The sequence below is a fragment of the Parasteatoda tepidariorum genome, chromosome 1, assembly GCF_982258835.1.
Source record: "Parasteatoda tepidariorum strain Cologne lab strain chromosome 1, Ptep-v5.0, whole genome shotgun sequence".
NCBI classification, from domain to species: Eukaryota; Metazoa; Arthropoda; class Arachnida; order Araneae; family Theridiidae; genus Parasteatoda; species Parasteatoda tepidariorum.
The window spans coordinates 36,502,660-36,528,021 of NC_141755.1; the positions used below are offsets into that span (position 1 = coordinate 36,502,660).

A 25,362-nucleotide genomic window follows, 5' to 3' on the forward strand; every position below is an offset into this window, starting at 1 on the left:
CAACTCCACAGCCTCATAATTTTGAACCCAATCCAGAAGGCAAGGTATTTCCTGGATCAAATAATGGGATTAACTTGACTTCGTTGAAGACTTTTTGATGGAACTAACCCACATCTGCTTTACGTGGAGAAATAAAACCACGAAAACCTCTTACGGTTAGCCTGACAGTCTCTAACCCATGATCCGTCTACCACTGAGGATATTATTACGTCAAGCACTAAAGTCGGTGACATTGACTTTCATAGGAATGGTTCTAGCTTTTTCCAAGCCATTCAATGAGTAACAATGTGATATCAACCACATTTAAAATTGTGGGACATCTTTTAAAAAAGAAAACGAAACATAACAATAGTAGTAAAAAAGAAAGAAAAATATAAAATATTTCAGATTTTAATACTTTGAAGAGTCTTTTATTGATAGTATTATAATCGAGAGTTTGTGAATTAGTTTACCATAATGGAATGAAAGTATCTTAATTAATACATTTTTCAGTACAGTGAGTTAATTACTTTAAGTTTTTTTTCGAGTGTTAACACTCCAAAATAAAGCTAAGAGATCACAAAGTTTCTTACAGATACATTTTAATTTGGATACGAAGGAAGAATATTTATCTCAGAAGAATAAATAAAATCCTTCAAGAAAAATTGATTTATTATGTAAATCTTATTATAATGAACATGGTCACAAATTATAAAATAATGAAAGAAAGTCCCGTATGGCGATCATGAGAATCATACTTGTACTCTCATCAAGAAAAATCGTTAATTAACGCTCGATCTGAGGGTTTAAGCTCTCAGTTCCTTCGTCAAGAATTCAAAATTAAAAGTTAATTGAATTGCTCCCAACCGATAGTTAGGAGCATGGAAAGAGATCCATGGTTGGTGATTTATCCAAAGATAACATGGAAAAAAATAACCCCCCTTTATCAATATTAAATTTGAAAATAATTTGGCTATGTCTAATGTCGAAAAAACTGTGAGAATTAGTATAACCATGTTACTGATACATTTTTGTCTTGAGAATTAAAGAAAGAGTCATAAACAGATTTTGTTTTTGATTTAGTCTGCGCTTCCTTAGGTGTTGCATTGATTGTTCAGAACAGAATAAGATATTTATATTATCTGTTTACAAAATGTAATAAAAATTAAATAATAGGTTTAATTTAATTAAAATTCGATTAAGAAGGATTAAAAAAATACATTTAAGAGATTAAAGAAATTTTAAAAACTAAGGAAATATGTAATGCCAATTATGGCACCACAGACACTTTTCTCAATGATTGGTTTTCAAAATTTTTTTAATTCTAAAACAACACGTCTTAAGAAACTCATGAAGGTTATTTAATAACTTTCTTTTAAATTTTTTTTGGAATTATTAGATATTTTGGTTATTTTATTTTAATTAAGTTTAGTTATTAGTAGTTTTTTCAAATCGTTACAGCAAATAATGTTGTAATCGAAATAATGAGGGACAATTTATTTAAAATTAGCTAAAAAGCTTGAAAATGACGCAAAATAATTTTTTATACATCAAAATTTCGAAACATATTTTCATTTGTAAATTTTGAAAATATTTAAAAATTATTCATACAAGATTTAAGAGTAATGTTTGTATACTTTTTGTATTGTACAACAACACAAAAAAGCTCATATTGAAAGTGAAAAAGTAAAATATTGAACTTGTCGATAAACTTGAATTATATTATACCTTTCAATTTCTGCTAAAACTTTTAAAGAACGTGCGTTTTCATAACAATTGAAAAATGTTGTTATTATTGATATTTATAAATTATTAAATTAATTTTCTTTACATTCATTAGCAAAAAACTTGTTTATAGATATGTCAGTGATTTTACGAAAATTATTTTTATAGTATATAGAAATATTACAGATTTGTTTTAAGATTTTGCTTATTTCATTAATACTCAGAATTAATTAGTGATTTAAAAATTCTGTTGATCTCAACATGTTCTGAAGGAAAGGAAAATTTCAAAATGTCAATTAACAATATTCTTAAGTCGAGTTGAAAACTGAGTTTAAGAGTCTATGAGATATGTGGTTTTGAGAAAGCCACTTTAGAATTATATCAAAACAATGAGCTGTTTACAAAACAACTTTTTTCGGTTTAAAACCTCTTTATTTAAGCTAGAGTATCATTTACTCTTTTTAAATTGATTATAGGATTGCGATTGGTTTCAAAATATAACAGATGTTAAATAATTTTATTGTAACTTTCGCTGCAGAGATTTTCTGCTGATTTAAGCTAGAATCTTATTAAGCTAAGTGCAATGGAAACTGCATTAGCTGTAAATGTCATATTGTGTGAGTAGAACTAATGCAGTCTTTTCCATTCGTATGCTTGATTTGAATGAAATCTACCTATCAATTAAATATGAAAGTATGCATATATAAAACAAATTAGCCACATGACCGATATAAGGCTTTCTTAAGGCAGGCCACGCGCTGATGAGACCAGCGGAAAGTTAGAGACATATGAAAGGCAGATACCCATACTTTTGCAATAACATGCGCGTATCACCTGCGCGCATCTTAATGCAAAAGTATACGAATTCGTCGCCGGTATACTTCTTTCTCACCGCTTGTCTCCTCAGTTTGTGGCCTGCCAATAGTAAAACGGCAGAGCGTTAATTCCAAATTTTCGCCAAGTTCAAATGTTTCGCTACACTATTGTTCTCAATCTATTTTTAGTAAAACGGAGGCGCATTCGACAGAAGAAGGCCTCGAAACATTTGATTGGTAAAAACTATAACATTAAAAAAATAGTGCGTGGAGTACCTCCGCGCGGAAGAAGTTAAACTTCACAACCTGCGACGTTAATTGTAGAAGAATCAGCAATCGTAGAAGGATCACTAGTTCAATTCAACGACTCTTTTTCCTGCTCCGCTCGCTTCCGTGCTCTGTAATGACGGTAATATTGTGCATTTTTCCCTTGCGGACCTCTTGAACCAGTGCTTGTGGTTGCCTCATCGTCTTGCCCTGGAAAATGTATTTGTATTAATAATGTATGTGAATGCGTCATAGTGTAATTTCAAAAGAGAAACAATCAATTGATATTCACAAGAGACGTACCTTGACATAACCTTAAATCCTTCACATTGTCCGTGGGATTGTTTTCACTAATTTTTTACAATTGTTATCCAGTAAATTTGAAAATAAAAAATACTACCCTATTAAATTATATGTGTATTAAAACAAACTAAAAAAATATTTATAGAAGAACAATACTTTTATGACTTTTATTATTTTAATGCTAGTGGAACCAAAACAATATGGAAATGAATGAGGAAAAACTGGATCCTACCACGTGATTTCCCGACCAATAAAAATGTAGCGTTAAGCGTTTAACGCAACCTTGTTGGAAGTCGCATAAGAAGTATAACTTCAAAAACCAAAACTATATATGTGATAAAAAAATACCTAATACTAATGGGGCAACTTTCATCTCTTTTAGTTTCCTTTACTTATTTTTGGTGCAACCTTTCCCTGCCTTTCAGGTCCTTTCATAATTCTCATTATTGATGCAATCTTCTTCAGATATTTGGAGCTAGTGAAAGCACCAATATATACTAAAACTAAGAACCACTTTACGTAGCCAGCAAATGAATACTAATGTTTGGAGCAACATAGCTCGAAATTTTTTACAGTGCAAATCCAAGACATAATCCCTAGACTCTGAGACGGTAAGATATTTCCTGGTTGAAAACTTCATACGCTTTAAAAATTCAACGAAAACAATGGCAGTCGGCTTGTTCCAAGTGGCATCAAAAATAGGCGAATATTTTTGATACCCTTGAAACATTCGACTTTCGTTTCATTTTACATATTTTTGAAGCATCTGTTTCAAACAGGCAATATACAGTAAACTAGTTTGAATGTTTAAAAATGTTATTCGGAATTTTATTTCAATAATTAAAACTTCTTAAAGTCACGGAACATCAAGAGTACAAGTTTTAAGTTAATGACCATAATGCAGTAATGTCTATGTATAATAATTGATTTTCTGTACCCCCACATAACAATACTCTTAGTTTTAATGTGCGTCATAATGATACTTAGAACATAATTAACATAATGATACCTAATGTGACTTCATAAAGATGCTTAAACAGAAAAACAGTTTCATCGAATTTTCATTAAAGCAAAATACATACTTTTTTATAAATAATTTTCGTACAGAAGATAGCGCTTATGTCACATTTGGAATGTTTTCCGCAAAAATGATCACCAGAAATGCAATTTCTTTTTATACACAAAATAATTTTAAAATTTATAAACTCAAAAAACATTATTCATACATTAACTTCTATTAAAAAAATTAACTGTCTAATTTTAGCTATGAAAAAGAATTACACAAATGCAATTTTCATGTTTGCTTAAAACATGTTGTCGTGTTTGTTTACTCCTAATCTGAATATCATGTTTTCATTTAAAAACTCGCAACCACTTTTGTTTTATTTAAGTTGCATTTTATGTAAAAAACGCAGTGCATCTCTTAAAATGTTTTTCTTCAAATTATTAAAAAAAAAAAGAATTTCTAGGAAATGAGTAAAACATAAGAAAGTAAAAAAACATATCTTTGCTATAGCAAACATCTCTTAAGATACAATTTGGTAAAGTTTGTATTCAATAATGGCCGATAACTTTCCAAGTGCTAATGCATGTAATAAAAAAATAGTTAGTTTGCTTTTCAAAATAACTTTCATGCTATCAGGGGTTGACATTATTGATGGGAATTTAAAAGTACGAAAATATTTTAGTATATTTTGCAAAATATGCTTCATTTTCTTGCTCATTTTTGCTCATTTCGATCTTATTGCATTGAATGCCATTTTATCAAATTACATTCCTTCATATAGTATAGCTTACAGTGCTAGCATTATCAACACCACACTTATTATCATTATGTGGCTACTTCTAATAAGGAGTGATAGAAAGATATATTCTTTTCTTTCATGTATGCAACTGTTGTATTTGACTTACAGTTCAAAAGGACAATGCAAAATACAATTTGCAAATGCTTCTATACTTTTTATATTCGTATCATTTCAAGCCTATTCTTTAATAAATACGTTCGTGGTTAGAAATGAGATTGGAGATAGGTATCACAAGTATTTTTTAGATACTTTCATCATATCAGAACCAGCAATGAAAGTATACTTATACTTCAGATGGATAGAAATAGCCATGCTGCAATATGTGACAACAGGATTATTTACCGTTCTGTACTGCACCATGTGTTACCATTTTTCAAGGATATTATCAAAATGGAGAAAGAGATTGCATGTTGCATTAATTTCAGATCACTTAGAAGGAATAACTCTACGTACTTTCAAGATATACTCTCTTCTTCTGGACCTTGCCGAAGAGTTTCAAAGATTCTTTTCAATACCTTCTCTTTTGTTCATAATAACCTCATCTATGACAATTTTTACTGGTACAGCTTACGCTTTGGCAAGGAAAAATTTCTTTGCTGACCTTAAATATGTTATACATGAGATGAAGTCGATTATATTTCCAACTATATTCTTGTTTTGCGTGATGGCTGCTGGTTCTCAAATTACAGCTCAAATTTATCATAATAAGTTGTTATGCCGCCGTGCTCTGGAAGCTTTCAATGGAAACCTCCATCGTTTAAAGGGTGGCAATGCTGTTATAAAGCAAATGCGAATAATCACAAATAGATCTGATTTTGTTCTTTCTGCGGGAAATATTGTTCCTTTCAACAGAAGCATGATTTTTGCAATATTTGGAATCATATTGACATACAGTTTTCTTATACTCAATATAAAATGAAAAAAAAATATAAAATTCCCTTTTTTAAATAAAATAAAGTTAAAGTAAAAAAATAAAGTTAAAGTTGCACTAGCGAAAGAACAAATGTTAACTAACTGGAGCTCTGTTCTTCATGCTGTCACATCAGTTGCATTTACACTTTCCGGCTGAAAGTATCCGGAACTCACCAAAAAATGTTCCGTATGATGAGTACAACTAAAGACGGTCCAAGAAAATGGGTACTGTGGGGAATGCTTTTCTTCGTTTAGTCCGAGTCTCTCAGTTCCTATGGTTGGAAAAACGAACTCTGAGATGTATGTAGACATTTCTGACAATGCTGCTCTTCTAACTGTGTAGCAATATTTCATTGAAAGTCAATTTTTGTTCCAGATGGATAACTGTTTCATTCGAGATTCCATTATCTTAGATTCCATTTACCAAGACTTGCACATTCAAAGAAGTTCAGATGCTGAATTGGTCTTTTCTGATGGCCCAATTTAAATTTAATAGAGCGATCATAAATGTCAGTTAGAACACAAATTACGTTGTCAGCTGATTCGACCATTTTTATTGCCAGGACTCTCCTCAACTGTGATGGATGCCTGCAAGTCAATTCCTGTGAACATCTAACAGAAACTGGTGGAAAGTTTCCCTAGGCGCTTGCCGACTGTCATCGATGTAAAAAGGGAATCAACATCATATTGATAATTGATGCATGTCCCGAGAATCTTCTATTCCGTACCACTGGGTTTAAGGATACTTTTGGACAGAGACTGAATATTTTTGTGCGATGACTGTACTCTCTCAAGTTACAATTCAAACGGCAGAAGGTTTGAAATCAAATAAGGACAACAGACCTGAAACTTTTTGATTACATAACATTCTTTAAATAAACTCTTTCTTAATAGTTCAAATTGAAAAAAATCTAAATAATTCAAATAAATTATTATATTACATTTTTTAAGGTTTAGCGGCTTTTGCATTTTGTGGACATTCTTCAATTTCATGTTCGCTTCACTACTAAACTAAACCCAGTGATGCGACAGGCTATAGAGGGCCAAGGCCTACTAAGACCTTCTCAGTTTTCTCGACCTTGGGCTCTGGGGTGTAGGAGCAGATGTTCTGATTGGGTGGTTACCCAAACGTGGAGCCCCCAGTTTTTAGTCCCCAAGCACGCTTGGAACTAATTTTATGAACTTACTGAAAGGATAATACGCTGAGTCAACCTTGCCCTGCCAGAGGATTGAACCCATGACCTATGCCACGAGAGTGCAAATAGCTTCCACTGAGCAACTGGGTGTTGTTCGCTCCACTAACATTGAATAATAAAAACAAAAATGAAGAATGTTCGCAACATTCTCGAATATGCTCCAGACTATAACATCTTCGTGTTATTCTACCAGCGATCACATCTTTCTATGTGAGAAGCTTCACCTGTCACAATAGACTTAAAGCAGCTTACAGAGACCCTTTGAAGACTCAGACACTTCATGCTAGAGATTCTATAAATCGACCCCCTTCAACACAGTTGATTCTTGGCCAGAATTAGACATACGTTATTTTAGTATAGAGAGGTAGTGGTATAAGCGGTATGCAAATGTAAAGTGCTGTAGTAAAGTTTAAGAACACTTCTTAAGTCTTAATTTTTTTAATTATATTAGTTTGTAGTTTAATGACTTTCAATAATATATGGATAACATTGGAATCCTTGAAACTTCTTTGATTTGTGTTCTTTAGCAATAAATGTTTTTCTTTGTTTGTTTTTCGACAATTTTTTGTAGGGTTTCATCACCAAGCGTTTTTCATAGTACATTTGTTAACATTTAGAAAGTTGCTTATACTTTTTATAATCATCGTTAAACAGCGGACCCAATTCTGGGCTTACGACTTCCAATGTTCAAATCCGTAGCCTAGTAATTTTGAACACAATCGAGAAGATAAGGGGACTCTCGGATCAAGTATTGGAAGAAATTTGCCTTCGTGGAAGACTTCTTTGATGGAACTAACCCGCATTTGCTTAACATGGAGAGGAAAACTACGAAAATCTCCTACGGTTTGCCTGACGGCAAAGGGACTCTGACCCAATGATCTGTCTACCACTAAGGATAATTTACGTCAGAACTGAAGTCGGTGCGAGTCGGATGCGGAATTGGAATCAATCATCCATTGCCGGGATTCGAATCCGGTTCACCTTATTGGGAGGCCAGTACTCTATCCTTTGAGGCACCAGGACTCTGTAAAAATAGAGGCTGTAATAAATTTTAGTTTGGAAAGTGTTTCAGAGCTGAAATTTTTTGACCTCAGCTAGGTTTTTGGTGCAACATGAAATTAGTTTTTGACATCAAGATAGTAAAAGTGAATGTTTATTTCTATTGAAAGAAATTCTATTGATACCCGGAACCACAAAGTTTTAATAATCATGTCACTGCTTTATTACTTTAAAAATAATACAATTAATTATCTTTCAGTTGGTGAAATGATTACGTTATTTCGGATTAAAATTGTTTCCCATATTGACCTTCTAGTAATGCTTATACTATGGAGGTACTATGATGGGGGTGGTTAGACAAATTTGGTGGCTAGTTGAGGTAGCATCATTGTAGTATAAAGTGCATTATGGCAGTTTCAGATGCATTTTAATTTGAATATGAAGGAAGGATATTTATCTCAGAAGAATAAATAAAATTATTGAAGAAAAAATGATTTATTATGTCAGTCTTTTTATAATGAACATGGTTACATTCAATAAAGATTAATATAATAAAGAAATTATAAAATAAAGAAAGAAAATTCTTTATGGCGATCATGAGAATCATACTTGTACTCTCATCAAGAAAAATCGTTAATTAACGCTCGAAATGGGGTTCTAAGGCCCCAGTTCTTTCGCCAAGAATTCAAAATTAAAAGTCAAGTGAATTGTTCCCAATCGATAGTGAAGAGCTTGGAAATAGATCCATGGTTGGCGATTTATCGAAAGAAATATCATAGCAAAAAATTAAAACACCCCCTTAATTAACATTAAATTTGAAAATAATTTGGCTATGGCTAATCGCTAAAAGACTGTGAGAATTAGTATAACCATGTAACTGAAACATTTTCGTGGTGAGAAATAAAGAAGAAAGAGTTAAAAACAGATTTTGTTTTTGATTTAGTCTGCGCTTCGTTAGGTGTTACATTGATTGTTCGGAACAGAATAAAATATTTATATTATCTGTTTACAAAATGTAATAAAAATTAAATAATAGGTTTAATTTAATTAAAATTCGATTAAGAAGGATTAAAAAAATACATTTAAGAGATTAAAGAAATTTTAAAAACTAAGGAAATATGTAATGCCAATTATGGCACCACAGACACTTTTCTCAATGATTGGTTTTCAAAATTTTTTTAATTCTAAAACAACACGTCTTAAGAAACTCATGAAGGTTATTTAATAACTTTCTTTTAAATTTTTTTTGGAATTATTAGATATTTTGGTTATTTTATTTTAATTAAGTTTAGTTATTAGTAGTTTTTTCAAATCGTTATAGCAAATAATGTTGTAATCGAAATAATGAGGGACAATTTATTTAAAATTAGCTAAAAAGCTTGAAAATGACGCAAAATAATTTTTTATACATCAAAATTTCGAAACATATTTTCATTTGTAAATTTTGAAAATATTTAAAAATTATTCATACAAGATTTTAGAGTAATGTTTGTATACTTTTCGCATAGTACAACAGCACAAAAAAGTGCAAACCACTGCACCCACGGTGAACAATATTTATAGACTTTTTGCATGGTAGAATAGTACAAAAAAGAAATTCAAAACCATACAGACAGTTTTAAAAAAAGTTTCAAAAATGTGTCCCATTCACCATTAAGGAAAACGAGTTTCATCATTATTGGTTGTTTAAAAACCTGAAAAAATGAAAAACAATCTAATGACATGTAATAGTCTAATCGCATATATTTTATAATTTTTTCTTTCTATGCATTTGTTATAAATATCTGCGTAAGACAGAATTTTTCTGCAGGAAATAGATATCGGAGTCCAGAAACAGGAAGTGAAGACGATGCTGCATAAGAACGCAAGTGTCTTGGAGAAAATATGTTAAATTTTAGACGCTTAAAACAATTAGGGAAATTCTAATACAATATTTGGCACTCTATTCCTTTTATTTCTTTTTTTTTTAAAATTTCATTTTCGGGGATAATTTTATTAAAAATGGTAAGTGCAATTATTTTTTCATCAAATAAACTGTTAAAAAAATTATGCCATTGCACATGTTAGTAATTTTGGATCATGTTAAAGTATGATATGTGTCGAAATTGCTGCAACCCTTATGTTGCAAGATTGAACAATATTATATAGATTCAACGTAGCATCATATTTTACTTCTGAAATTTGATTACATAATAACTGAAATTCAATTTGAACGTTATAGTTTAATTTAACACTTTTATTAAGGTTTTAGAAAATTTGAACCGTTATTATGGTTTAATATATTCATAATATGATCAACGTTGAACAAGTATTTTTTGCGAATGTAGATTTAATTTCCATAATGGTTGGTATTTTAAATATAAATAATATTTATTCAAAGTAAAATATTATACTTGTCAATAAACTTGAGTTATATTATACCTTTCAATTTATGCGAAGCTTTTAAAGTACTTGCCTTTTTTATAACAATTGAAAAAATGTTGTAATTATTATTATTATTTATAAATTATTAAATTAATTTTCTCTAATTTCAATAGCAAAAAACTTGTTGATAGATATTTCAGTGATTTTTTGAAAATTATTTTTATAGTATATAGAAATATTAGAGATTTGTTTTAAGATTTTGCTTATTTCATTAATATTCAGAATAAATTAGTGATTTAAAAATTCTGTTGATCTTAACATGATCTGAATGAAAATTTCAAATGTCATTTAACAATATTCGTAAGTCGAGTTGAAAACTGAGTTTATAAGTGGTTTTGAGAAAGCCACTTTAGAATTATATCTGTTATAACACGAGATTCTATTGCTTCTAATTACTTCATTTTACAATACAACTCTCAGAGTAATAGGACTATTTACAATATATTATTTACATTGTTTGTTGGATGCATAAACTTACATCATAAAGATGAAAATCGTATCGAATTCTCTTAAACGCAACGTATCGTAAGTTCTTTAATTTAATATTATAAACATAAATAGGACATAAAATATAATTGCCAGATTCACAAACTCTAATACAAAATTAACTAGAAGAAAACATGACGGAAATGTTAAACTTGAAGTGAGTGGCAACATACTCCCACCTTTGTATTGCTCTAAAGCAATACAAAAACCTAATGCTGTAACATTTCAAGAAATTAAAAGTTACGAATAATTCACAAGTTCTTTTGTTTCACGAGCACTATTCGACGTCTACATCGAATTGTTCTTGCTTCCTCTAATTGGATCTTATTTTTTCTTCCCATGGGATCTGCAATGCCTAAAACGTCTAAATCCCATACTTTTGGCAACTCCATATTTTGCAAACTTAATGCGACTAAGTTAACCTTTTTCTTTTTTCTTCCTAGACCTAAGATTGTCCAACCTAGTAAGGTTTCTATGGCTGAAACTCCCGATCTTAACACTTTTATTTTTCCAGTCAGTTAGTCTGTCCTCATAACTAATTTCTGCTATTTTCTGACAGTCTTGACTTGGATGTGAACAGTCACAGAAAATAAAATTTTTTTTTCCTACTGATATGTTGGCGATTAGTGTAGTAGCAATAGGTTCATCTGTTCGGATCGATTTGTGGTAAACTTTTCTTTTCTCGCCACTTCCCTTATCTCTACCAAACCCTTCACGAGCTAAACTGATTATTTCTTCAGATTCGACCTCATGTCTCAAAAAAAAATTAGTTTTTCGAGGGATCTCTGACTGGTAACGTCATCAGTATTTTCAGAAATTCTACTCCGTTCTCAGGCTCGCATAACATTTTCAGGTAAGCATGACTCCACAAGAGGCTCTAGAAAATCAGCAAATTTCTCTTTCGTACGTCCCAAACTTTCCAAAGCTCTTAATTTTGTTTCCAGCATATCGTAGAGGGTTGCTAAATCAGGAGAATTCTTTCCGGCAGTAGCATTTTTCATAACAAGAGAAAGGAGATCTCGAACGTATATTTGTACTAAAAGATCTTCTCTGCCAAACCTTAATTTCAATTGTTTAATGGCTTTCGGATAATTCTCTGTTGTTATAGGGAAACTGGAAACTAATCTTGCTGCCCTGGATTCGGGTACTATAGATTGGTATAAATATTAGAACTTGTCGATGGCAGATAAATCTTCGGATTCATGAATTTTTGAAAATATACTCCAGAATGTGAGACATTCTTTAGGGTCACCAGAGAATGTCTTCAATTCAAATTTCGGTAGTTTTAATTTCACGGCATTATCCTCTAAAGAACTTTTGGCGATGGAACCGGAGTCCTTATTTAAAAAAGTTGCGAATTTTGCGTCTAGTTCAAGATAATTATCTCTGTAATTTTCCGCTGCTTCAAAATCAGTTTCGTATTCAGCAACGGTCTCAGGTTTTTCTAAAAGTACTGAGGATATTTCATTTTGAATTTCATTCAAACGAGAAAATTTATCTTGCAATTGTGACCTTAGTGCGGGCAACTGATTAATATCCTTGGCAACAGTTTCCGGTGTTGCCAAATATTGCGCCAACTTATTCGACGCGGTCGTAAAAGTTGTTCTTAATGACTTTCTTTTCACTTTTTTTTTGACTAAATATTATTTACATATTCTTAATGTAAATAATATTTAGTCAGTTTAACTAAATTCACTTAATAAGCCCTCTACTTATTCTAAATCTCGAGTTATTTTTCGTTCTTAAACTTAATTCAGATCAAATGTATAATTTCTACATAAAAGGAGACTTCGTAAAAAAAGATATAACAGAAGCAGCCAAAATTCAAAATTACTCGTACCTGTTTTATCCTTAACAAAGTAATATCTTGTTCGTAATTTTGCCGTCTTCTATTTCACATCGGAATGCAGAGTACAATGTCTATGTCACGGACGCCACTTTGTTATGACTCGAGATTCTTTTGCTTCTAATTACTTTATTTTACAATACAACACTCAGAATAATAGGACTATTTACAATATATTATTTACATTGTTTGTTGGGTGCATAAACTTACATCATAAAGATGAAAATCGTATCGGATTCTCTTAAACGCAACGTATTGTAAGTTCTTTAACTTAACATTATAAACATAAATAGAACATAAAATATAATTGCCAGATTCACAAACTCTAATACAAAATTAACTAGATGAAAACATGACGGAAATGTTAAACTTGAAGTGAGTGGCAACAATATCAAAACAATGAGCTGTTTACGAAACATCTTTTTTCTGTTTAAAATCTCTTCATTTAAGATAGAGCATCATTTATTTTTTTAAAATTGATTATAGGATTACGATTGGTTTCAAAATATAACAGCTGTTAAATAATACTATTGTAACTTTCGCTGCAGAGATTTTCTGCTGATTTAAGCTGGAATCTTATAAAGCTAAGTGCAATGGAAACTGCATTAGCTGTAAATGTCATATTGTGTGCGTAAAATTAGTCTTTTCCTTTCTTATGCTTGATTTGAATGAAATCTACCTATTAGTTAAAAATGAAAGTATGCATATCTAAAACAAAATGGCCACGTGACCGATATTATAAGACATATGAAAGGCAGATACTCATACTTTTGCAATAGCATGCGCATATCACCTCTGCGCATCCTAACACAAAAGTATAGGAATTCGTCTCCTGTATGCTTCTTTCTTAGCGCTTGTCTCGTCAGTGTGTGGTCTGCCATGGTAAAACGGCAGACGCGCCAACTCCAAATCTTTTCAAAGTTTGTTCTAAAGTTCAACTGTTTCGTTACGCTATTGTTTTCAATCTAAGTTTAGTAAAACGGAGGCGCATTTGACAGAAAATGATCTCGAAACATTTGATTGATAAAAACTATTATATTAAAAACAAAAATATTATGATTAATATATGTGAAAAAAAAATAATTTTCCGTGTTTAGGAATTGGGAACAGTTTTTTGAAATTCAAGTATATAAAAAATACACAAATGAAAATCAAGTAAATAAGAAATACGCTTATTGTTCTTGTTTATTTCATAAATATAAGAAATTAAAAAATTCTCCCATTTTCTTAAAGTGCCTTCAAATTGCGATAAATTGTGTAGGGTGTTCTATAATGACTACCCTTAACATATATTTTTGGAATTCTTTTCAAAACGGAAGTAGAAATAGTATGCTCACAAAGCGTCACAAATTGCTATTTAAGTCAAAAGCGCTTTCGAAATCCATCATTAGTGAAGAAGGCATCAAAATCAGTTTGATTGCCTGATGAAACTATTCTAAAAGTAGTCAATCAAGCAAGTTTTGACGTTTCACGTTTTAAGGGATTTTTTAGATTTTGAAAACTTTTTGCCCCTTCTCTGCTTAAATACATAATTTTCAACTCCTAACGTGTACACTTTCTTGAATTCATTTTGAAAGGAAATCTAACAATAAGTAATAAAGGTGGTCAATACGGAATACCCAATGAATTGAAATTTTATAATAAAACTTAGCTGCTCTGCTTAGGTATAATAAAACGTTTTTGTTCCTTCCTTGCTTAAATGTATCATTTACAACTCCTAATATGCATATTTTCTTAAATTCATTCTGAAAATGATTCTAATAATAACCCTATTGGAAAAAATTCCCAGTATAAAAATTTTTATACCGGCTTATGAAACACCGGTTCCGGTATGATACTGGATCCAGTATTATACCGGACCCAGTATCATACCGGAACCGGTGTTTCATAAGCCGGTATCAAATTGATCCCAGTATGATACCGGAACCAGTATCATACCGGAATGGGTGTTTCATAAACCGGTATCAAATTGATTCCAGTTTGATACTGGAACCAGTATCATACCGGAACCGGTGTTTCATAAGCCGGTATCAAACTGATCCCAGTATGATACCGGAACCGGTGTTTCATGAGCTGGTATAAAATTTATTCCAGTATGATATCGAACCCAGTATCACTAGTGTACTACATCCAGTAAACTGTGATGGTGTAACAATTTATTTTTAACACAAGTATAGTGAGGTACTACAGTTTAATACAGGAAGGTTAGTGAACTGCTCTGAATGGGAAAATAAAACATTGATACGAGTAAATAAATAAAGTCACCTGGTTTATACAGGGAACTAAAACTCTTTGTCAAAAGCTATAGTTTGCATTATGTTTATAAAAATCAAATAAACTGTTTTTTTTAAACTTCTTCACAGTTAATGTAATTTTTTTAATAATTAATATATCAGAAATAATTGTCAATAATATTTGAATCTAAAATACTACACAAAAAATGTTTTGCAGCAACATAAGAAAAGAGTAAATGTATTCTTCAGATTTTATGAAAATTGATTGGGGATTAGAAATATTATGTAATGAATAGTCAAAAACTGACTAAAGTCAAAATCTTAATTTTTATATCCTTTGTAATTACAAATTTGAATGATAAATTTTGTTAAATAAGCCTCGGAAATATTTGACAAATGCAAATTCATATGCACAATAAGGAGACCGTGTAAAGTGTATATATCTATAAATATAAATTTAAACAATCTAATTATAAAATTATGATTTCATATAAATCAATTATCTTTGGTTTATATTTGTAATTGATAAATAAAATTGAATGCAAATAACACATATTTAATGTTCGAAATGCCGCAAAAAATATTTGAAATGAATCTAATTTGACACTGTTCATTTACTTTGAAATCAGGCATTGTAAAATATAATTATATAGTTATGTTACATTTTGATCAATGTACTTGCTTGCTACTATAGATTTAAATACAAACCATTTTAATTTTAGATATATTTGATATTTAAATTATAGTCAACTTTAATCATTCAACCATAATAGTGGTTAGAGTAGTAATTATAGCTACAAATAAAATCTTAAATGACACAAGTTATTAACTAATATAAATAAAAATTTTGAATTCTTTTACTCTGTCATTCTATTGACATTTCTCTTAAGATCCCTTGACTTAAAGCACAATTTGATATAGTCATTTTCTATTTGAAGTATTTAATTTTTATAATTTACTTATCACATAATATCTGAAAATTAAATTAGGAAAGAAAGTTATCGCCTACAAAAGTTAAATCTCAAGAGCGAATTATTTATGTAACGACACATGTTCATAAATAATAAAATAAGCCTAAATTTTAGAAGGATTTTCTTATCTCACAATTGTTTTGAACTCAACAAGATATAATTAATATAATAACTAATATACATACTGAATAAAAACACACGACACAAAATTAAAACTTTTAAACATTGAATATGACATAATTAAACTCTGCCTTCAATAAGATATAAGAATTACACAATTACTAAATGATATAAACATTACCATAACAGCCTAAAAAATATTTTTATAATCAAACGAAATCAGTATAGTCATATTTTAGTAGCGAAATAAAAAATATAGCATTCAAATAGTTGATTGATTCGCATAGTTAAAATATTATATCTTCCTTGTTGTGGTTCAGTTTTACTTTTTACAAATGCAACCGTCGTTTGCAGGCCTTATCTGCGTCAACCATGTATGATTGAGCGCACGCGAGCATGAAATGGACGGACTTGTGAAGGTCTAGCGTCATGCAATCGTTCCAAGCTTAATGGAAAGACATCTTGCTTTAGAGGATGAGATTTGTAGGACTTCACACCATTCCACAATTTTATTCACAGTCAACTGCAGTTGACGTTCAATGACACGCACGTTAAATCCTGTACATGACACGTTCGGATCGTCAACATATCGTGAAACAAATACGGAAGGGGGCAGCACGTTCAAGATTTGTGATACATGAATAATGAAGAGTATGACACTTAAAACACTGCCTTGAGGGACGCCTTCAGCCTGACTGAAGACATCAGAAAATGTAGTTCCCAACTTTACTCGAAAATACCGCTTCGACAGAAAGTTTTTGAGAAAGATGGGTGGATTTCCACAGTCCCATGTCATAGAGTGTCTTCAAAATTCCATACCGCCATGTCCAATCGTAAGCCTTCTCAATATCAAAGAAGATAGAGACGAAAATGCACTTTCCAACAGTCACTTTTCCAGTCTAGTTGGAGGTTGTCTGGTTGTGCAGGATCCCTCACTTTTCTTTAATGTGGACCTCTTAGTAGAATTATCTATCTCACTTCACCAAAAAAGAGCCAGCAACAGTATCTCCATTTAGAGCTCCTAATATAAACAAAATTTCAATTAACATTAATTGTAAACTAAACAATTTCAAAAAATCTCATTTTTGACATTGCATGCCTTATCTTTTAATATTATGCTTTATCTGTTTATGCTACATTTTAGATTACAATGCTGATTAAGTTAATATTTCAGATTGCAGTGCTAATTCCATTAGACATTTTTAACATTAAGTAATATTGAAATACACAGACTGCAAATAAATAAAAGATTAAAATAAAATTTATACATTTAGGGATACATTAGGGTTTAACTAATTTTAATTTATACAGTAAAAACAATTTTTCAGAATAACTATTAAGTATGAAATTTTTTTTTTTTTCAAATGGTAGGCACTGAACATTATTCTTCGCCTTATTTTGCCAGAATTGTTGCTCATTTCGCATTACCCAGTGGGCACCTGTGAACCAAAGTCACGGAGGCGAGCAACATTGCCCACGCCACACTGCCACAAACCCGTTTATAGGGTGGGCCACATTCACACAATAGAGGACAGCACAAAGAGAAAGAGAGAAACATCCATGCCCAGAGCGGGATTCGAACCCGCAGCCTATGGCTTCGCAGTCAGGCACGCTAACGGCTCGGCCACCTGGCCGGCAAGTATGAAAAATACAATTGCAAATACTACATATTTTTCAACTACTATACCAATAAATTATAAATATACTCAATATTTCAACTGGCTAATTGAAACTTAGATCAGCGCGACAATAGTAAGAAAAAATAATGGTCCACCAAAATTTAATTATTTTTGTAATTTGAAAGAGATTTCTAATAAAGGGAAGTTAATGTCTAACATAGGTATCTCTCATACTACCCACTTCTAGTTGACAACACAAAAGAATTCACAAACGCCCACATCATGAAAGCACATTACCAACCTACTTTTAGAGCGACTCCATGCAAAAATTTAAGTATGAATGATCTGAAGTAACTTTTGACCATTTTAGTTTCAGTACAATAGTTTTTAAACAGTTCAGCTCATAACTTTGTCAAAAGGTTAACATTTAAATACATTATCATGGCAAAGCATATTAAAGGTTTTAAACATAAAATTAAAATTTGAACTTTTCAGAGGCAGAACTTAGAAGTAAAAATATTGAAACATTTAAATCTGCATATACTTTTTACATTCATTAAAATCAATGAAGCATTCAATTCCATTTTATAATTAATTTGTAACTATAATATGAAAACTTGCAAAAAGGCTTCACTAATTCAATTTATCAACAAACTGAATATCTTTATGTACACTGTATCACTTTTATGTACAAAAATATAATGAATTCAGGACTGCCAACTGCTATGTTTTTAGCAAAATGTGTTATTGATATTGTTAACTAATACTTTTAGAATTCTGGGAATTTTGCAAACATCTTAAAAGCATCAATAAGGAGAAATTAAAACAAGAAAAAAAAAACCTCCAGGCGAAATTAAAACAAAAACATTAAAGAACAGGTCCAATTTAAAGAGTATAACTCGCAGCCATCCCAGCCAAATCTCTACTAGTCTTTCTTTTTTAAATAATAAATAAAATTTGTAAGCTTAAAATCTTTTAGGCATCTTGACAGTTGTAGCTGGTGTAATGGATCTTTACTCTGAAACGTCCCTAAATGTAGATTTATAAAGGATAAAATAACTATCGAATTTTTAAAAAAAATTCTATAATAGTTTGCGTGTTGAATATGTCAAGAACAAGAAAAACATACCTCTATTGAAATAAAAATAATAGGCTGTTTTCCAAATCATTTCTGAAAAAAAAAATTGATTTAGAAATTATACAATTACAAAATATATGTACACTATTAACTAGGCAGTAATATCAAACTTTTAAGTATCAACTACTTTGTTTTTAAAATGTTATTTTAGTTTAACTGAAACTTCATGGTACCAACAGTTAATAAAATATAATTATAATTAAATGCTTTAAAATAAAATTAAACATTAAAAATAACAAAAGAATTTGAGATTAACACTTAATTATATAACGCGAAGTTTCCAAATATTATATAAAACTAAACAAATAATTAATTTGTCAATAACGGTGATATTAATGAGAATTTATGTAAAAAGAGAATTATTTCAATTAAAGTTTCATTAAGAAACCCAGGAAAAAACATTAAAAATACTTTCTTCTCATGCAATGGAGTCTCAATGCAATGAACCCCATATCAAATGCACATGCAGTAATAATTCAAGAATAATATATATGTCTTGATTACTTTAAATATTACTGAAGCATACGTTTTAACATTATTGTAACTAACAAAGATGCAAATAAAAGCAAGAAATAAAGATAAAAATACACTTACTAAAATATAACGCCATTTTTCCCACGATGCTTCCATGATGTAAACAAGATTAGTTGGCTGTGAAGTTCAGACAGAGCAACGGAAAGAACTAGAAAAACTGAGCTGTATAGATCAGCTAGCGTGATATAGATTTAACGAACGAATTCATCGCTTCACGCTAGCTCGATGGATTTAACGAACGACTAAAAGTCGATTCTCGTCTTTTCGTGATTATTCGTTTCTGAATTAATCGCTCTTTTTCTCTTTTATAGATTCAATTGAATTAACTATATAGTAACAAAACAAATTTATTTATTTCATTCGAAAAAAAAGTTTAGTTTGTTTTATGATTTAAATTTATTAATCACAAATTTCAAAAACGGACTGAAATTTATAAATTAATGAAGGAGAGTTTTATGTTTGAAAATAAAAAGTTGAGATTTTATATCAATTTTCAATTTATGTAAACATATTTCCTTTGCTACGAAGTTGTTTTTGTTTGAAACCTGAACTAATTAATTTATTTCTCGAATTGATAAATTAGTTTCGGTTGGGAATAACATTGTTCTAGAATAAATTCAAATATAATAAATAAATAAATAAAAACATTTTATAATAAAATTTAACAATTAATAATATTCTTTTATCATCATGACTTGGATTAAAATAAATTTTGTAAATCAAAAAAAAAAAATGAGTAAATAAATAATAAACGAATAAAAACACAATCTATTATTAAATTACTTTTCTTGGAAAATTACTAACATTTAAATGACTTTAAGCAGAGATTTTAAAGTAATTAAAATGTGTAAAAATCTTACTCAAAAACTTCCTTTTTCTTCAAAATTATAAAATGATTTTAGTATTTTTAAATATGTATTTTTTTCAATTAATGTATATAGAAAATATATGCTTTCACCTCCCTTTATATCGTATACGTAAAGAATTCTAATAAAAATCTAAGAAATTAAGTATTTGAAATAAGTATATAATAATAAAAAAAAAATATAAACGAAGTTTGATAATGTCAAAACTGTTAGATTTCCAGAAAAATATGTACCTACTAAGAATGAAGCTATATTTTAAAACTACTTTAAAACTCTTAGTATGCTTGAAAACTGGTATAAAAATTTCCAGTACGATTTTATATCTCGTGTCGAAATTTCCAGTATGATCCATACAGGTTTTAAATTTCTGATATAGTGCCATACTGGTTTTACACTTTCCAGTATGGAACTATATTGGTTTTAAAATTTCCCGTATGGTGTTATACTGGTTTTAAAATTTCCCGTATGGTGTTATACTGGTTTTAAAATTTCCCGTATGGTGTTATACTGGTTTTAAAATTTCCAGTATGGTGCTATACTGGTTTTAAAATTTCCAGTATGGTGCCATACTGGTTTCAAAATTTCCAGTATGGTTATACTGGTTCTGGTATCATTTTTACTGGTTTTTGATACTGGTTTTAAGATTTTTTTCCAATAGGGAAGTGATATGGTCATTATGGAATACCTTGTTCTGCTTAAGTGTAATAAAACGTTTTTGTCCTTGCTTAAAGACATCATTTGCAATTCTTAATATGCACAATTTCTTAAATTCATTTTGAAAAAGATTCTAATAATAAGTATTATAGGCGATCATTATGGAATACCCAATAAATTAAAATTTTAAGAGTAAGACTTAGCTGTCATCTTTGGTTTATATATAACGTTTTTGTTCCTTACTTTCTTAAATATATCCTTTGCAACCAATAAAACATGCACACCTTATTAAATTCATTTTGAAAAGGATTCTAACAATACGTATTAAAGGTGGTCAATACGGAATACCCAGTGAATTGAAATTTTATGAGTAAGGCTTAGCTACTCTGTTTAGGTTAAACGAAATATGTTTTTGTTCCTTCTTTGCTTAGATATATTTCATTTGCAACTCCTAATGTGCGCACTTTCTCAAGTTCATTTTGAAAAGAATTCTAATAATAAGTCTTAAAGGTGGTCTTACGGAATAAATTGAAATTTTATGAATATGGCTCAGAAGCTCTGCGTAAGTGTAATAAAACGAATTTGGAGACGAGTTCTTGATCTCATCTGTAATTTTATGTTAATATTTTTTACAGATTAGAATTTATTTCCGGTATTTTCCTTGTGTACATTATTTTATTAAATTTTCGCAGTTATTACCTATATGACTTTTTATTTCTAATTTTAAATGTAATTATACATATTTAATTTTGTTTTAGAGGAAAGAATTCATTTGGAACTCTATAAAATAATATCTCACTAATTTGATATAAATTAGTGACCTCCCTTACTTGAAATGAGAACGGTAAAGTGGTTTTTGAACTCATTGTTGGCGATCTGCTTAATCTGCAAAACTGGTAAATAGATTTTCTAATTTAAAACTGTATTAAGTAAGTGTTATGTGAATTACTTTTGTTTATAAGTTGCTTTTTAGTTCCTTATTTTAGTTTCTTTGTTCTCAAGGCATAAAACTTCGTTAAATTATTTGCTTTACTCTAAATCATGAATTTCGTATAATGTATATTCCACAAAAAGCGAATTTCTGCATGGGTTTTAAACTAATAATTTTTATATGTATTTATACGATTAAGTAAGCTTTATTATTTTTTTAAATCAGAAGCGTAGTTTTAATTTTTATTCTAATTTATGTTGAGAAATAATTCCTGATCATTTCAAAGCCTTTTTCAAACCATCCTTAAAAATTAAATTTTTACACTAATGGGTTAAGAATTGGGAGTTAAGGAATTTATGATTGATGAAGAATTAAAAATTTTAATGATTTATTTTCATAGCGAATTTATTTAAACAATCTTAAGTTCTTTTTACTGAACTGCGGGAAAAGGTTGAAATGTAGAACACCCGGTTCCGATTGTATTTTAAAATCAAAAAAATTAAAAATAAAATACATAAAATATAAAAATATTTTCATTATTTTATTATTTTTATGTATATTTCATAAATTCTTAAATCTATCACTTTATAAATTCCTAATCTTGTCATTTTTTTTATATTAATAAGTGTATTATTTCTTATTTTAAACTGAGATTTTGTCTTATACATTTTGAGAAGCCTTTAATCATATTTCGTATATTAAAATATAATGAAGGGAAAAATTACGAATTCGACTTTTGAATGAAAATTTTTACTTTAGTTGTAAGGAAACGAAAAAAGTTGCAGAAGTATAAAAATTACGCAACATGTTAAATAAATATCAAAGTTTAAATTAATGAGGGATTATTTGGAACTTGATTGCTCCAAACAATGACAGGTTTTGGGAAATATAATGAAAAACAAAATTTCTTTAAATATACAGGAAAGCTTTTGTTTTTATTTGTTTATTTTGTGCAAGGCTAGGAATTCCATAAGGGTACTGAGATTTTTGAACACATCGTGCTGCCATCTAAGGGAAGTTTTGGAAACTACACACCTGGGAACAAATGTATATAAAAATGTCTACTTTTGAAAAAAAAAATTGTTGATTATCGCTTTATTGCCCTAAGACTATTAATTATGTTCACTAAACTTTTTTTTGAAGGCAAAGTTAATTAATTATTATATAATTGAACAAAATTTAAATTTTTCTTCAAGCTATGGATAAATTCTATTTTCTAGTTGACCTCCAAATAAATAGCTATGGAATTAAAGCCTACTTTATCAATCGTACACTTGATACTCGAAACCCTTTTATTACAATTTTAAATCAAATAATAATAAAAAATAATTAATATCACATCTAAGAGGAAAAGTTAGTTTCTCTAAAATGTTTTGTAGTGTGAGAGAGAGGAGGATTTTGTGTTGACCTTCGGTTGGGAACGAGCCCGGGCTTTTTTGAGTAAGTATCCTTATGCTCTGACTCAGAGGTTCCCAATTTTTTTCGGTAATGCAACCCTTAATGATCGACTTGCTTTTGGCGGAACCCTGAGATTTAATGAAGTAATTTCCGTAGCAATCGTGAATATATTGACCAGAAAACGACTATGAATTATTTTGAAAATATTTAAGGAATGTATGAAGTATGGAAGTTTTCATTGTATCGTTTTATCGCTTTCCTTAAAAATAAATTTACCCAGTCTTAAAATTGGATTTTATGTCAGAAAGTTGAATTCGCAAGTAAGGAGGGACATCTATTCTAGTTCATAATTTGATTTTAGTGTATGCATAAACTGAAAATGAATGAATTGTAATATTGTCTTTTTTGAGGGGGGAAAAAAAACGGAAAAAAAAAGGAAAGCATGCTTTTTCTTACGTATTTTTATTTCATGTAAAATGCTGATGTAATTTATCATAAGTGTAAATCCTTTTAATCGTTTATTCAATGTATTGTTAATAGAAAATAACTTTTCGTAAAAAAAAAAATTATTTCCTTTTGTTCACTAGCATTTCAATTAAATAAAATTATAAAAATGACGGAAATATAAAATAAATAATGGATAATTAATTAGATATAAATTTAATGACAGGATCCGAAAAACGTAACTGATTAAAAATGTTCTAACTCTCGTAACCCTGTGACCTTTCTACGGAATCCTATGGTTCCGTGGAACACCATTTAGGAAACACTGCTCTAACCCCCTTGGGAGGATATATTTTCTCTCGACTAGGGTGAGTTAGGAAGCTTTACATATTAACCGGCGAAACATTTTTGGCAATTTTTAGATTTTTTCCTTAAAATTAAATTTACACCAAATTAATTAAAAATAAGACTTCATCATTTATTTTTGGGGAATGATATTGATTTATTTGTTAGAAATATCTCACTTCTTCTTTTGAGAATGAACTGCATTTCCTTTATGATTTTTTCGTTTGAGTGACTTTTTATCAACATAAATTTTTATCTGTATAAATTTTTTTGTATTTCACTAAATATATCGCCAAATTTTATTTGTTTGTTCATTTTTAACTTAGTGAGCCCATTATATTCTCAAAAGAAGCTTGTAAAAGAAAGAAATTGCAGTGGTATACGGAGAACGAAAAATGCTACATCTGATGGAACGTATTTAGTAGACGTAGACGGAGAAGGTCCTTTACATCCTATATGGGTAGATTGCCACATGGGTGATGGAGTTGATCCATATCAGGTACATGCACTTCATGCAAAATTTATTTAGAATGATACAGTTGTGTTTTAGACTTCAATTAAATCTTTATAATGTATTACTCGCATCAAGAAATTTTCATATGCTATTTTAAAATATTTTCGTTCTTAAATAACCACAATAAAAAAAGCGAAAAATCGCCATGCAATTTAAAAAAAAAAGCTCGAATTTTTAATTTTTGCATTATTTTTTACTGTTCAAGCACAATATTATCCAAATTGTTTGCAACTCAGCACGGTTTCTCATCAAAAATATAGCTGATTCTCTTTCAAATATAGTTAAAAGTACCGATATTATAGATCAGTTTTAAGTCGGAATTTTTAAGAGATACGGTACCTTAAAGGTATGGTTAGTTGACTGATAGTAAATAGACTTTTAATAGTTTATGATTCAGAATAGGGTTAAGATAGGATCAAAAGCAGTATTAACCTATGTTTGAAATTTATTTTTAGATAGTGACAATTGTTCACCATAACGCTGAAAAAGATATGGATGTCCGAGGTTACGAAGAGGCTGGGAAATATGCTCTTAATATATCTTATATGGGAGCTTCTGAGGCTCACGTGATGAGTCTAATAGATTCATCGTATTCTTGTCAGCAGTACATTAAATGGGCTTGCAAAGGATCTATGTTTGGATTTTGGTATCCTCCTGATCTTACAAGTTGGTGAGTGTATTCAAATCCATCTTTCAATCAAAACATTGGTAATTTTGTAGAAACAATTTAAGCACCAGAAAAATAAGGATATTTTTGAGAACGTCCATATATTAAGCATGACCACTGTGGATAAGGCACTGAACAGAAATCGTGATGGAAAATAGTTTTATTTTATG

At 29.9% G+C, this 25,362-nt stretch overlaps 1 protein-coding gene and 1 long non-coding RNA gene across 2 annotated transcripts in view; one reads left to right on the forward strand and one right to left on the reverse strand.

The window, feature by feature from the left end:
• Positions 1 to 9,827: 9,827 nt before the first annotated feature.
• Positions 9,828 to 25,362, forward strand: part of LOC107445139 (uncharacterized) — a 93,155-nt gene continuing 77,620 nt past the window's right edge. The window contains exons 1-4 of the mRNA XM_087161861.1: positions 9,828 to 10,005; positions 21,652 to 21,789; positions 24,338 to 24,510; positions 24,981 to 25,195. Coding sequence (XP_087017987.1) covers positions 21,729 to 21,789; positions 24,338 to 24,510; positions 24,981 to 25,195 — 449 coding nt within the window. The 5' untranslated portion in view covers positions 9,828 to 10,005; positions 21,652 to 21,728. The remainder of the gene's footprint in view (positions 10,006 to 21,651; positions 21,790 to 24,337; positions 24,511 to 24,980; positions 25,196 to 25,362) is intronic.
• On the reverse strand, positions 15,299 to 19,570 carry LOC147816385 (uncharacterized). The gene is made up of 3 exons (XR_015433239.1): positions 19,434 to 19,570; positions 18,831 to 18,872; positions 15,299 to 17,103 (listed from the first exon to the last, which is right to left on the reverse strand). It is a non-coding gene; the product is annotated as an uncharacterized LOC147816385 (long non-coding RNA).